This window comes from Rhinatrema bivittatum, chromosome 12 (assembly GCF_901001135.1).
Source record: "Rhinatrema bivittatum chromosome 12, aRhiBiv1.1, whole genome shotgun sequence".
Taxonomy (NCBI): Eukaryota; Metazoa; Chordata; class Amphibia; order Gymnophiona; family Rhinatrematidae; genus Rhinatrema; species Rhinatrema bivittatum.
This window is the reverse complement of record NC_042626.1, coordinates 46,078,334-46,093,676: the sequence shown is the minus strand read 5'-3', so window position 1 is coordinate 46,093,676 and position 15,343 is coordinate 46,078,334. Positions and strand designations below refer to the sequence as shown.

General features: G+C 42.7%; 1 protein-coding gene across 3 annotated transcripts in view; it reads left to right on the top strand.

Moving 5' to 3' along the window:
• LOC115074498 overlaps positions 1 to 15,343 on the top strand; it is a 172,150-nt gene that overhangs the window by 38,080 nt on the left and 118,727 nt on the right. For all 3 annotated transcript variants that reach the window (XM_029573993.1, XM_029573995.1, XM_029573994.1), the window contains one exon: positions 2,077 to 2,151. In XM_029573993.1, the coding sequence (XP_029429853.1) occupies positions 2,077 to 2,151 (75 nt within the window). The remainder of the gene's footprint in view (positions 1 to 2,076; positions 2,152 to 15,343) is intronic.

The window sequence follows — 15,343 nt, the reverse complement described above, 5'->3', positions numbered from 1 at the left end:
AGAAGTGAAGACCACCATCCTAGAAAGAGCAGGCTATATTTCAGAAATCTTCCAGGAATAGTTTCAGTGAGGTGTTATGTTGCCTGGGGAAAGTCCCCCAAAATCTTTTTCACCGACTGAAAGACGCCGGATGGAAATGGATACAGCCCGAGGCAAAGACTGGCCTTGAGGTAGCCAACTAAGTGCTTCTGGAACAGTTTCTAGATGGGCTTGACTGGCCGATGTAGAATTGGGTCTGTCAGTACCTCAGACTCACTGAGGGAAAAGCACTAGAAATGGCAGATGCACAATTAATGCCCAATGCAGTATGGAGCTAGAAAGATAGTCTGCACAGTCACCATGGCACAGAAATGAGGGTGGAGGACCTCAGCAATTGTCCTCTGAGGTGGACAGCCTATTTTTTGTAACCAGACCATGAACCAAAGCTTCTCCTGCTTGCTTCAATTGTGGAAGGAGAGGTCATTTGGCAAGGGACTGTTGTCATGAGAGCAGCCAGTACTAGAAGGTAAAGTCCATTTGGATAAAGGCAAATCTTGAAAGCAGGGACGAACTTCAAATCGAAAGAAAAAGGGAATTTTGGAGATTCTTGCCCAACCCAGCAATAAGGCTACAGATGCTTTCTTCTGTGCCCTGTGTGTGGGGAATGGACATGAGGAAGATCATTGCCTGTATGGAAAGGCAGAAAACAAAGAGCCCTTAGGAGAAATGGGTAAAGCCAAAGGGGAACTCACCTCATGGGCATGCTGTTTTTGTAAGACAGAGGACCATACGGATGAAAAGTGCCTATGGCTTGAAGACATGGAGTGGGAACGCAAGGTAGTAGAACACCACAGGAATGAGCAGAGGGGCAGAGGCAGAGTCTCAGAATGAGAATGAAAAGTGGTAATAAGAATGGGCCAGCACTGTCGCAAACTGTAACTTGGTGGATATTCCACAGCCGGGTCTTAAATTCTTGATCCAGGTGGAGATGGACACATTTACTACCCAAGCCCTGGTAGACTCAGCAGGCCGATGTGGTATCGGCATGTGTTAAACGGGCGCTCAGGATTGAGCGCCTGCTCTCTTAACGTGCACCAGTCTGCCTCTCCCAGGCGCCTGATTTAATATTTAAATGGGCTGCCGCGGTAAAAAGGAGGTTCTAGGGAAAAGGTTGTGTACTTGGCATCGGATGGAGTGTGATTGTCCCCAGTTTGCCACCCTGTGACACCACTTCATGGATAGTAGGGGAGCCCAGGTAGAGAGTCCATCCAGCTAGGTTGAGAGAACATTGCACAAATCTCATCTTTGAGTGAGTTTCCTCACTCCGAAGGTCATCAAATCTTCATAAGAGAGCACTGTTCTGTTCGTACGTCTCACTTTGAATGTCAAAGTGGCCCCTGACCTCTACACTAATACCTAAACCGCACCTCGAGTTACTAGGTGGGCCTCCCATAGAGATATAGATCAATCATTTTCTCTGTCTCTCTCTCTCTCTCCCCGCAGTAGCCCTGATAGTAAACATGGTTCCCCCCAGTGGTTGTATGTAGGAAATACCACAATTCTGGCACTTATCTCAAAGTGTGAAAAAGTTATCGCAATTTGTGGTAACTTAGTGCTTTGCATAGGTATTAGCGCAAATTGCGATAAACTGCCTATTACCATAAAACATGCCCCTTTTTCTATCACATGCGATATTTAGTGTATTTTGATAAATCCAGGCCTTAGCTATTTAGGTACTGTAGAACCAAAGGTTTTAAATGGGAAAGGAAACATACACAAGTCCTTAAAGATTCAACAATAGGAGGCCTATAAGAGATATGCATTGGCATATCTTCAGACAATCGGAAACAGTCATGCTTTCTAAGTTCTCCAGATGGTATTCTTGGTTTCTAGTCTTGATTTCCCTAAATACAAATGTTTCTGCATGTAATGAAAGGGACGATAAAAAGAAGAAAAATGTCTCAGCCACTCCTTCTGATTGATGACCAGCTCCTAACTGCAATCAGTTCTGCAAGTTGCTATCAAGAGTTATTATTACATATTACTGTAGAATTATTTTAAAGATCTTGTATAGCTTTATTTTTGTAACATTTTCAGAGATATTGGAGGAACAAATGCAAGCATACCATTGATTAAATCTATCATGATGTCAGCAACCACATTGAAGAAGCTGTAAGTATTCTATTAGATTTTGTTTTCTGCAGCTACTATTATAGGCTGCTACAATCTAGATACCAAAAAATGCGCTACCTTCTCATCTTTCCCAGAAGGATTCAATTCACTCAAACTTGGGACTTAGAAAAAGTTACAACCAAAATATGTTTGTGGGATTTGGTGAATGGGAGAAAAAGGGGCATCCTACCTTTCACAACCTCTCAAGGGCATTTTTTATCTTGAAAGATTTGCTGAATTGAGGTTATGGCCCACATATGGAGATATATTGTCTCTCTCATTATCCCTTTTTGTATATGTGTTCTGATATGCACATCTCGAATAAGGGTCGAGGTGGCACATGAGGCATAAAAACATTATGATTTGAGCATGCAGAAACAACATGAAACAAAAACAGATGCCGACATTGCATACAAAAACAAACATCCTTTTCACTTTTTTAAAAATGTTAGCTGTGTAACTCCCTAGAATGGCTCAGCATTAGAAAGGAGTGAAGCAAGAATGTATCTTATCTATACAGCAAGGGTATCATGAGAATGGCTGAGTGGAAGAGGCTTAGCTAGAAATCAAAATAGGAGGTTCAAACATCAGCATCTTAGGTATGCAGATGATATCGCTCTATTAGCTGAAAATGAAGAGGACCTAAGAAAACTTCTAATGAAATATAAACAAGAAAGATCAAGAGCTGATCTGATGTTGAACATCAAGAAGACAAAGGTCATATCATCTGGAATGTTAAAATTCAAAGTAAGTAATGACCAAGTAGAGGTATTGAATATCTTCATCATCCTGGGTTCCAGAATAGAAAGAAATGGGGGATGCACTGAAGTGCAAAATGTGGCTGATGTTAGGCAGATAAGCAAAGAAAACAAAAGATAAAGTTGTCTCTGTGAGAGCTAAAATAAGAATAGTAAAATCATTGTTTTCTTGCCCTTCTGCTCCACCAGTCAAGAACATATGGGTTTAGTCCCCTCATCCAACAACTGGAGGCGGATTTTTTTTTTTATATTATCACCTGTATGTATGACATACATGGAGCCAGATATAGCCAGTGTTCTCTGCCTCCAGCTATTGGATGGAGAGTTGTGGACAAGCCTTGACCTTGATTTTTAATTGAAATGAATTTTTATGGCTATTTCATGGTTGTGAATTAACTCTTAAACTATTTTTGAGCTTTAGGGTCAAGCTCTTGTAGATTTTTCTCTGCAGTGAAGTGAGCCAGGACAGCAACGCAGCTCACTACCCATCTGATGGGGTTTGCTTTCTCTGGAAGAGCACTAAATGTATAATTTGAGCAGGCCTTATTGAAAGTAGTTTCTAAGGCTAGGAGAGATTTTCTGCTAGCTCACATGTTGGAGCGCAGTTGTTGCTGTGCTCTCTGACAGTAAAAAGGCAACAGTGTCAGACGCACATAAAATTCAGTGTTTCGCGGTGGACTCTTGGGCTGAGGCAGAGTTGATGCTGCCTGCAGGGTGAAGCTTTGCAGGTCCCTACCATTGGTAGGCGGATCCAGATGAGGCAGAGGCCCAACTGGAGCTTCGCCTTAACAAGCTCACATTCCTCTCTGGTTGAGACTTTGGATACCGAGGATGGCGGGTTTTAGGTGGGGGCCTCTGCTTATGGCGAGATGTGTGGGTGTAACAGGGTTGAACAGGCGAAGGCAAGACATTTCTGGTGGCAGGCAGGCAGCAGTCAGGATGGTTCAGAAGACAGGCCTTGGTCAATATCAAATATCTGTTTGAAGGGAATAGGGGGGACGGATAGGCCAATTGGGCAGGCAAGGAGCAGAACAAGCAGGAGAAGCACACTGAAGAGGCAGCGGCAAGGAGTGGCAAAAAAAGACAAGGAACACAGAGGCGGAGGCAAAGACTGAAGACACAGGACCCTGGGCTGGAACTGGAACCAAAGACAAAGATACTGGCAATTCACATTACTTGGAAGCAGGTTGATCTGTTGCCAAGGCAAGGACTGAAGGCAAGCAAAGGCCTTTTATAAGCCAGGATTCATGATATTATTCTCAGTGGCCACAGGGCTTTTCTCGCCGCGGTCCCTTTAAATCACAGTATGTCGCACAAGTGCACCTAGGAAGCGAGGAGAGAGTTCTGGAGTGGCAGCATCTGTCGCATGTCAGCAGCATCTCGCCGCATTCAGGGAAGTAGACTTTTGCGGCAACTGCAGCGGTAACTCGGGCCCAGGGCTGGAGGTGAGAGCGGCAGTCCATGGGAGCAGCCCACAGACCACCAATTGCAACATTCAGCTTGCAAATGCAATGATAAAACAGAGTGTATATCAGACAAAGCAAGCTTAAAATCTTGGGTCCTACTAGCCTGAACCTAGTGCAAAAGCATATTTTAAATTCAGAGACATACCCAGAGATAGAAAAGTTAACAATTTCTTCTGTTGTGTTTGTTATGCTGCCATCTTGAGCAGCTGCAGGCTCTGCATAGCCACATATGATTAACTCTTAAAGTGCTGGGACAAAGTAACAAAATAGTGATTACTCCACCATCCCTGCCTCTGACGATTTTTCTCCATCAGATCCTTAAGAATCCTAAACAAAGCCTTTAAAGAAAAAAAAGTATAGTTAAATATCATACAATGTTCATGTCCTGCAGCACAAATATAGGAATCTAGCAACAGGACATACTGAGAGGGAATAATTATCTCCCTTGAACAATAGTCTCTTTCGCTGTAGATCAGGAAGAAGTAGTAAAAGAAAAAAAACGATTTTGAGCAATAGGAGGTCTCAGTAATCCATCTCTTTCCTTAAGAGAAATTTTAGGTCTGAAAATTCTATCAACTGGGATTTAGTTCTGAGAGAGACACAGAAGGCATCCATAGCCATTCCACTCTATTCAGAAGTGGAGATTAAATTCCTTTCAAAATAGGCCTTCCCCAAGACCAGCTATAGATGTGTAATACTATTTTCAAGGTGAGCTCTTCTAATCTTAGAGGTAAAGTAACTTCTGTTTCAGAAGGTACAGGTTGATACCAGATTCTCGCCACTGAGCAGGAAATCATCAGTCTCTGTGGAAGGAGGTGCTGCATGTAAGGAATTATGCTTCACAATTTTCTTCGGCTATCTGTGAAGATGGCATCTGCATTAGTAGTGTGGCAAGAGCCCTATTAAGCAGAAATCACTAGCTTTTTGATAGAGATCAGTTAGCTCAACTTAAATCCGCAGCTGCTTATCATTCTGATGAGATGGATGAATTTGTTAGTTCTTCAAAATTGCTAGCACATTAGCTAAAAGGCTTCTATGACTCAAGCATGGGCTGCTGGTTCTTGTTCCAAATTGCATCTCTGCAAAATGTCTTGAAAAGAGAGTTTATTTGGAGAGATACTTGAAAGACTAGTTGTGAGTCTAGATCAAAGCCACAGAGACTTCCTAAGAATAGGTCAAATTTTTAGATTTTACAGAGGGTGCCAGAAAAACTCGAATGAATGTTTTACAAAGAGTTGATCCATATTGCCAGACTAGTAGGTCTTGGATATCATTCAAAAGGTTTATGCCTTAGAGTTGGTTTCCCCAACACTTTCATGGTTTTTTTCCATTTATATCTCCAGTGAAGACAATTGCTGTATTGACAACATTAAACAAATTAATAAACCTAAAAATGTTATGTCCTGCTACATTTCAAAAGCAAGAACGAGGATGTTAACCATTATACTTTGAAATTCTAAAAGTTATTTTTAAAAAAAAGGTGTGTGTGTGTGTGGGGGGGGGGGGGTGTGATTGGCCCTTACAGATCAATTCTGGACTTCATATATTATCCTTATTTTAAATTGGGATCTCTTGTAATTTTGTCAGTAAGAAAAGGTAGGCATCTGACTGCTAAACCTATCAGAGAAATAAATTAGAATAAACTATAATACTGAATGCTGAGTTTCCATTAAAATATATGAGGCTAGCAATCTTATTTCACTCTCCTTCTAAATTCAGAATTGAGTTTGCAAGGTTTTTGTCTTTGGTTGGAGTCACAAATAAAACTGATTAATGCTAGGGGGCCTGATTTTCAAAAGCATTGTCATGTTTAATGCTGGGCTTTATGCATGTAAAAGCACTTTCTCTTAGGTCAAGCAGGATGGTAGTCCTCACAGATGGGTGACATCATCAGATGGAGCCCGGTACGGAAAACTTCTCAAAGTTTCTAGAAACTTTGACTGGCACACTGAGCATGCCTAGCATGTCACTATCCTTGCGGCCACGTGGGGTCCCTCTTCAGTCTCGTTTTTTCCGCGAAGCAGTTGCCATCGTGGTCTAGGAGCTCTCTCCAAAACTTTTCAAAATAGTCTTCCATCTGATTTTCTTCCGTTCTCTTTTGCGCAGGGTCCCTCCCACTATCGTTTCCCCTCAGTGGTATGTTTTCTCCTGTTCTTTGCAGTTGATTCCTGAGTGTGTCGCCTCCCGGTGGCCATCGACCATTGACCACTCACCAGCTATTTTTTATGGCGTCGACCAGTTTTTGGAAATGCCCCCAGTGCCCGCAGACCATGTCCATCACGGATCCGCACGAGGTCTGCATCCTCTGCCTGGGAGCTTCCCATGACGTCCGCGAGTGCCCCGACTGTGTTCAGATGACTCCCAAGGGCTGTTGTTTCCATGTGGACAAAATGGAGCAGGTTTTTGGCGCCAAAACATTGGCTATATAGCCTCTGGTTTCGGGAACATTGACATCGAAGAGTCATGGGGACCCCTCCAACTCAGTGTCATCATTCACATCGCCCGATACCCCCTGTGGGAAGAAAAAGGCTCGAGGGATCGGTCCTCTCCTTTGTCTGACCATTCCAAGGCATCAGGATCGTCGGCTTCCTCGGAGCTGGAGAAGGACTGGGCTGAGCACTGAGGGAAACACCATCACCGGCAGTCATCATTGCATGGCACTGGTGCCGATACCGGGGGAGCACCGTGGTGTTAGGCTGAAAGGAGACTGCATGAGCCACACTATGCGCTCCTGCGAGCTTAAACACCTCACCTGGAAATCATTTTCCTGGTTGCGGTCCCCTCCGCTCGTGGGGTCAGTGAGCTTCAGGCGTTAGCAACGTTTCCGCCCTATACAAAATTCTTTCATGACAGGGTGGTTTTACACACTCCTCCTAAATTCCTTCCTAAAGTGGTGACTGATTTCCATCTCAATCAGTCCATCATTTGCCCACCTTCTTTCTGAGGCCCCATTCCAACCAGGGTGAACAGGCTCTGCACAACCTGGACTGCAAGCATGCCCTTGCCTTTTATCTTGCGCATACAGCAGCTCACAGGCAGTCCACGCAACTCTTTGTCTCCTTTGACAAAAAAAGACTGGGTGTTGCACTGGGCAAGCAGACCCAGTTTAACTGGTGGGCAGACTGTATATCCTTCTGCTATGAGTAGGCGGGCCTTCCTCTTGGAGGCCGCATCAAGGCGCACTCATGGCAGCATCAGTGGCACACTTTTGTGCGGTCCCCAATGCTGAGATTTGCAAGGCTGCGACGTGGAGCTCCCTGCATACGTTCACCACCCATTACTGTTTGGACAAGGATGGTCGACAAGACAGTACCTTTGGTCAGTCTGTCCTTTGTAATCTGTTCCAGGCAGAAGAACCAAACTCTCCCTACTTACGGCCTAATATCTGGTTCTTGCTGCCTCCCGTTGTATCCCACAGCACTTCTGTTTTTATGCCTGATGGCATGTAGTTTGGTATTCACCCAACTCTGAGGACTACCATCTTGCTTGTCCTATGAGAAAGCGGAGTTGCTTACCTGTAACAGGTGTTCTCCTAGGTCAGCAGGATGGTAGTCCTCAGGAAGCCCGCCCGCCACCTCGTGGAGTTGGGTTCGCTGTCAGTTTGTTGTTTTATTTTTTGCTCGTCTTTTTCACTAAGTTACAAGACTGAAGAGGGACCCGGTGTGGCTGCGCGGATAGTCCTGAGCATGCTCAGTGTGCCAGTCAAAGTTTCTAGAAACTTTGACAAAAGTTTTCCATGCCATGTTGTCACCCATCTGTGAGGACTAACATCTTGCTATCCTAGGAGAACATCTGTTATAGGTAAGCAACTCTGCTTTATCCATGTAAGTGAGCTTTTGAAAATTGCTATAACATATGCCTTTGATTTGTTCAGAAAAATTTTGCCCACATTAGGTGTGAAAAATACTACAATAGTATGTAATATTTACATGCATAATTCTTTTAAAAAATTCACCTGAAAATGAGAGATTGGGGTGCCCTTTGCCAGGATCAGTACGTTCAAAGGTGAGCAAAAAGAGTATGGGGTCCATAAATTGTTTAGCATAGAGTCATACAGCTATCGTTGCTCCATTTTCAGTCAATAATTAGGCAAGGAGCAATAAGAGTACTGTGGAGCTATGCAACAGCAGTGGCATACATAAACAAAGGGGTATCCGGAGCCAAAGAAATTCGGAGGTAGTGCGCTATTTGCATGGTCAGAGGAAAATCTGCTACAGCTTTCAGCATTACACATTGCAGGTCAGGAAAATGTTCAAGTAGATTTTCTGGGCTGAAATATGATAGATCCAGGAGCTAGGCCACTGGGTGATCAAGATGATAATACAAAAATGGGGTGAACCACAGATGGTCGATTTAAAAAAAAAAAAAAAAAAAAGTGTGTGGGTGTCGACGTGTGCGGATGGCCGTGGCTATTTTATAATACACATGCGTCGGCATGCACATGTTATAAAATACAATATCCGCGTGCACATGTGCATCCAATTTTATAATCAGCACGCATATGTGCGGGAGGATGTCTGTCATGCATGCAATGGGAGGGGGGATCTTAAAAAAAATATACGCGTCAAACCCCTAAACCTGCGCTCACCACCGATCCCGCCTACCATGCCATATCCTCTCGGCCTTTTGTGAGAGACCTCAGTGTCCTCCTTGACCAACAACAGAATCTAAAGAAGCATATCAATTCTATCCTCAAGGAAGGCTTCTATAAGCTCAATGTTCTAAAAAAACTAAAACCCCTACTCCACTTTCATGACTTCCGCACTGTCATTCGGGCCACCCTGTCCTCCAAATTGGATTATTGCAACTCCCTCTTGCTTGGGCTTCCCTACTCCACAATAAAACCCCTTCAAATGCTCCAGAACGCATTTGCCAGGGCTATCACAAATGCCCGGAAATCTGCCCACATTACTCCTATCCTTAAAGACCTACATTGGCTCCCCATTCCATCACGTATCCTCTATAAATCTCTCTCCATCATTCATAAATCTATCTATTGTCACAATTCCATCTGGCTTGACGATCCCTCTGCCTCACACTCTCTAACCGACCCACCAGAGCTAACAATAAAGGCACCCTCCAGGTACCTTCTCTAAAAAAAGGCACACCTCTCCTCCACAAGAGATCGTGCCATCTCCATTGCTGGTCCCTCACGATGGAATTCACTTCCCACCTTTCTTCGACTTGAGCCCTGTACCGCCAAATTCAAAAAGAAATTAAAGACATGGCTCTTTAAGCAAGCATACCCTGATTAGACCCCCCCACCCTTCATCACCCCTTGCTATCCCCTAGATTAACTGACCCTGTATAAAGTTTTTTACTGTTTAAACCTGTTGTCAATTTGTTACATTCTTTAATATTTATTCCATATTCCTTGTTGCTCTATCTCAGGCCCCCCTCGGCCTCTCTATGTTCATCCTCCCTTCCTCTCTACCTGTTTTTTGTACTTTCCTCCTTTTTTAGTTCTGATGTAAACCGGTATGATGTTCCCCACTAATGTTGGTATATAAATCTTTAAATAAATAAAAAAAATATATATAGGTAAGCCTTTCCCCAATTCCCTCTCTCCCTAACCTTTCTCCCTCTTCCCCTCTCCTCCCCAACTCCTAAACTATCCCTACCTAACCCCTTTTTTTTTCTTCATACGTCTGCTTTGGAGGAGTAGTATCTTCTGCATGCTGGCCAGCTGCTGGTGCAAGCTTCCCTGAGACAGCGGCCAATGGCGCTGTCCTGGCACACCCCTCCTCACCCAGACCCTGTCCCCAGCCTGCCCCTTTGGAGAGGCCCGGCACTTCGGCACGTAACTCCTGTTATTTACACACGTGGCCCTTTTAGGGTATGGCAAATTTTTGCAACATATATTGTAAACAGATTAACTGCTCACCTTGATGTTCCAAATAGGAGATATTCTGACATTCTCACAGAAGGGTCTCGACAAGGGCTTGGCCTTGAATTCTTTAAAAGTATAGGTTGCAGCGATTTCTTGCATTAAGGGGACATCTATATCATTTCACAGAGAGGATTTCACATTTGTTGACAAGGATTTAAACGCCTTAACCTTACATTGAGGTCTATGACACTGTTATGGAATTTGAATTTGGTGATGAGTGCATTAGCAAGCTCTCCTTATGACTCTGGTCTTTACATTGAAACTGCACTTTTAATATCACTTACCTCAGCAAGATGTGTTTTAGAGTTGCAGTCTTTGTCTTGCAAGGCTCCCTTTCTGAGGTTTAATAAGGATTCTGTAATGCTGAGACCTATTCCATTCTTCTTACATAAGATGGTTTCAACATACAATTTAAATCAGCGCATTATATTATCATCTTTCAATGAGAAGGATTGCAGGGGCCTGCAATCTTTACAGTCGATATTAGTAAGTAGCAATTTGGACAATTCTATGGTTTATTTGCCAAGCATTATAGGTTGGATGTTTTCATGAGACAAGATGATAATTTTAGGTTAGCTGTTTTAAGAGTGAGTTTGTAATCTACCTACCCATTGTAATGGGACTAAGATCCATCCCACAAGTTTTTGACTGGTGGAGTAGGTCCAGAAAGGAGAAATTAAAACTTACGTGATAATTTCCTTTCCTTTACTCCTGCCACACCAGTCAAGAATCCTAACCTGGGCTTTGCAAATTGGGCTACCTCTATGAGAGTGAGAACTGATTGACTAAATTTTATAATAAAAGGGGAAAATAGTTTGCAGAGATTTTTCATTCCTCCAAGGATTTTTAAGACTAGATTTCTTAGCTAAAGTGTTTCTCATAGTGTAAGTTGATAATTTATCCCAAGGAAAGTATAGTTACTACATTTTTGTGGTTTTGTTGAGATTAGATCAAAATTTTAGATTTCAGTTTTAACATTTTTGTGTTTACTAGTTGCTATAATTTAAATTTGGCTTTGACAATAGAATACTGGCTATATCTGGTTCCATGCATGACATGCATATACAGGTGATGTCATCAAAAAAGAAAATAATTCTGCTTCCAACTGCTGTATGAGGGGACAAAACACACATGTTCTTGACTGGTGTAGCAGAAGTAAAGGAAAGGAAATTATCAGGTAAGCCTTAATTTCTCCTTTTTCCAGTAGCGATATATGGATATAAAAGCTAAATATTATGGAAGAACCAGAGGAAATGAATTGACATTTGAAATGTCATATTGAAAAAGATTGCTCAAGCTTCCATGACTTGCAAGGAGAACTAATTCATCAATCCTGGATCAAATAAAGCCTGCTTGTTCTCTTGAGGCCATGATGCTCAAATAGAAACCGACATTCTATAGACGTGGGATATGGGCAGATAATGGAATAAAAGTAAGTGCTTGGTAAAGTAGAAGTAAACAGGAAAAGAGGAAAACAAAAAAACAAAGTGGATGAATGGGATGAAGGAAGCAATTAATGTCACTCAGCAGCAAATTTAGAAAGCAGTTGGCATTGGGTCATCTTGCAGCGAGCTAGTCCATTGGATCATCAGTAGTTGATGACGATTTGATGGCACTTAAAAACAATTTCATAGGAATCAATAGGCAATTTAAGTTTATCGTTAATGTTTTATTTTAGCTGGAGCAAAAGATAGCATTAACCAAAATAAGATCACAAAAAGGGAGTAAATTAGCACAAGTCTGAAACATATGAGCTGTAGGCCCAATTATCAAGGTTTCAATCCCGGCTACTGTCTGTTTGCGCATCTTTCATATACATTCATAATTCATCTGTTTTACTTACCTAGTAAGCAAGGGGAACAAGACCCCTATGAAGAAAGGCTAGACATTATGGCTCTTCAGCTTGGAGATGTGACAGCTGAGGGGAGATATGATAGAGGTTTATAAAATGAGTGGAATGAAACAAGTAAACATTAATCAGTTGTTTATTCTTTCAAAAAAATACAAAGTCCAGGAGACACACAATGGAGTTACTAGGTGATTCATTTAAAACTAATAAGAGAAAATATTTTTTTTACCAATGCATAATTAATCTCTGGAATTCGTCTCCAGAGAATGTGGAGAAAGCTATTAATATAACTGTATTTTTAAAAGGTTTGTAAGAGTTTCTGGAGGAAAAGTCCATAATCCATTATTAAGGTGAACTTGGGGAAATCCATTTCTTATCCCTGTGATAAGCAGCATAGAATCTCTCCATCCCTTGGGATCATGCCAGGTACTTGTGACCTAGATTGGCCACTGTTGGAAACAGGATTCTGGGCTTGAATGACCTTTGGTCTGACCCAATTTGGAAAATCATATGTACTTATGTGGTAGTCTAGTGGTTAGAGCAGTGGGCTACAAACCAAGTTTAAATCCTGCTGCTTCTCCTTGTAATTTTGGGCAAGTCACTTCATCCTCCATTGCCTCAAGTATAAACTTAGATTGTGAGCCTTCTGAGGACAGGGAAATACCTCAAGTACCTGAATGTAATCTGCTTTGAAGTGCCTGAAAAGTGGAATATAAACCAAATACATAAATGCTTGAATCTGAAAAGGATAGTTTTTCTATGAAAATCCAGCATTGGCTGTGTATGTCAAAACTACTTGCACAATCTGTTTTGAAAATGTTTAGCAAAAGGATGCATTTTCCTTTATTTTGCCTCCTATATGTGAGTATTTTTCTTTGAAAATCCAGCATAATTGGAACTTTTGCAGGAAAACATACCTGTGGACTCCTAGACCTCTGTAGGTAAGTTTTCCCTGTGCAAATCCCAATTGTCTCACTGTTTATCCATTCAGTAATGGAAAGATACCACAGAGCCCCCACCTGATAAATAATGGAGGAATCATGAAAATTCCTCACCTGATCCCCAAAGCACACAGTCCTCCAGAATCAGCACTTTTTATTCCGTTCATCAACAGAAGAGATGCAAGAGTCTTCCTACTAGCCCAGATGCTGACTGCTGACTTACCCTATTGATAATCCTTGTAGCCTTGGGCAAGTCAGTTTATCTTCAATTGCCTCAGGTTTAGATTATAATTTGTTTGGAGCAGAGATTTATTGTATCTGAATTACTAATAATGCTCTAAAGGTGCCTTGAACATTATTTGGAAAGATGGGCAAAAAATCAAATTGTCAGTAGTGATTTACTGTTGTGCTGCTTACTGGTGCTTCAGCTGTACACACAATGGATGTGGGGGATCAGCAGTCACTTTGGAGACTCAGTGGGGCTCTAGGGATGAATCCCTTGGATATATCCATTGTGAATTGGCAGTGGCTGGAAGTCATCTGGGTGTGGAAACTGGTGAGAGGGAGAGGAATTGGGGAGGGGCACTAAAAAGCATGCATAGGTTTGCACTACTTTCAAAGATGGTGCACCTTAAAAACATTTGTGGGTAATAAGTAATTGTTTCCTGGCATAGAGATTACTGAATGTTGAAAGTTTAGCAGAGTATCCTATCCCCCCTAATCTTTTTCCTTTTCCGTTCCCCTTATCCCCTCATCTTAGAATATAATATGTATCTTGTTATACCCTTAATTCGCATATGTTAAGAAACTACCTTTTGAATCTTGTAAACTGTTGTGATGGCTTCACCGAATGACGGTATATAAAACTCAACAAATAAATAAATAAATATTGGAAGACTAGTATATGTTTATTGTCATACGTTAGTTTCTTTCCAGAACGAGCGGCCCACAAGACATCTGTTTTTTGAACAAAGTCTAAAAATCTTGCAAGGATTACTCGTGTTCTGTCCGACTCTTCCCTTTGCTGTCCCAGCCGGTAAGCTCGTTCCACACGTAAGGGCCCCTGCCCCAGCTCCAAATTTAGGGTACTTGCCAGCCATGTTTCCAGGAAAGGCCGTGAGTCCAGCTTCAGATAAAGACTCGGGGAACCCCACAAATGTTATTACGTCGAGAGCAATTTTCAAGTTCCTCGATTCTCTCTTCGTGCCGACTAAGGACTGCTTTCACACCGGTCACCACAGTGTCTAGGGCCTCCGTGGCATCATGATTCGCTGAGACTCGGCGTTCTAAGTAATCAAACCAGGTGTCGAAAGAGGCTATATGATCACTGTCTTTGGAGAACTTGTTGAACATTTTTTGAAACTCCAGTTCCAGTGCTCCTACCACCGCTGCCTTTAATTCTGCGATCATAACCCCCGGCGGGTTCACGGCCTCCTGTATCTGTGTTGCAGTCGCCATCTTGTCGTCTCCGATCCCATGCCTGTCTTTTTTTTTTTTCACGGCACATAAACCAGACCGACATACCTGGCACAGACTCCCCCGCAGGAAACACCTTGTGGAGTTTATCTTTCTGAGGTAGAATCTGCAGTCTGGGAGGGCAATGAGGGCAGATGCAGTGGAGAGGAGAGCAGAGCAAGCACAATTACATCTTGCCCCGTTCAAGGCATCACATGATCTCCTCGTAGGCGGATTTTAAAACATGCTTGTGCTAGGAGCAACCCAGTTTTTCCAGTTAGTCCACCAGTTTGCCCAGGTAATTTTAAGGTCTTCAAGACCCCTCTGGTTCTTCATCCTGCACAGCCCCCAGTTGACCCAGACCCCTTACCCTGTCCTGTAAGCCTTAAAACTCACCTGGAGCAGCAATAAAGTTATGCAGATAACAAGGCGACTCACGCCACAGTCTTTGGTTTTAAAATACGGAGTTACATGCCTATGCCCCGCCCCTTTTTTGCCTTATTTTTGACGCACACATGGTTATATACATGTACTTCGTGGCTTTTTGCTTGCGAGTGGTCCATATACGTGCGTGTGTGGCCATTTTTGTGTGACCAACACTTTTAAAATAGTCCTCTTAGATTAAGAGGTGCAGGGGGATGAGAGTTGATATGAGAGGAATGAGTGAGTGAGGGGATCGGAGGGGATGCAAGAGATGGAATGAGTGAGAGAATGGAGGTGATGTGGCATGTGAGTGAGGGAATTGAGAAGGGGTGAAAGATGATCTGAGGGCTGTGCAATATGAATGAAGAGATTGGAGGGGTGTATATGGAATGATAGTGAGAGGATCTGGG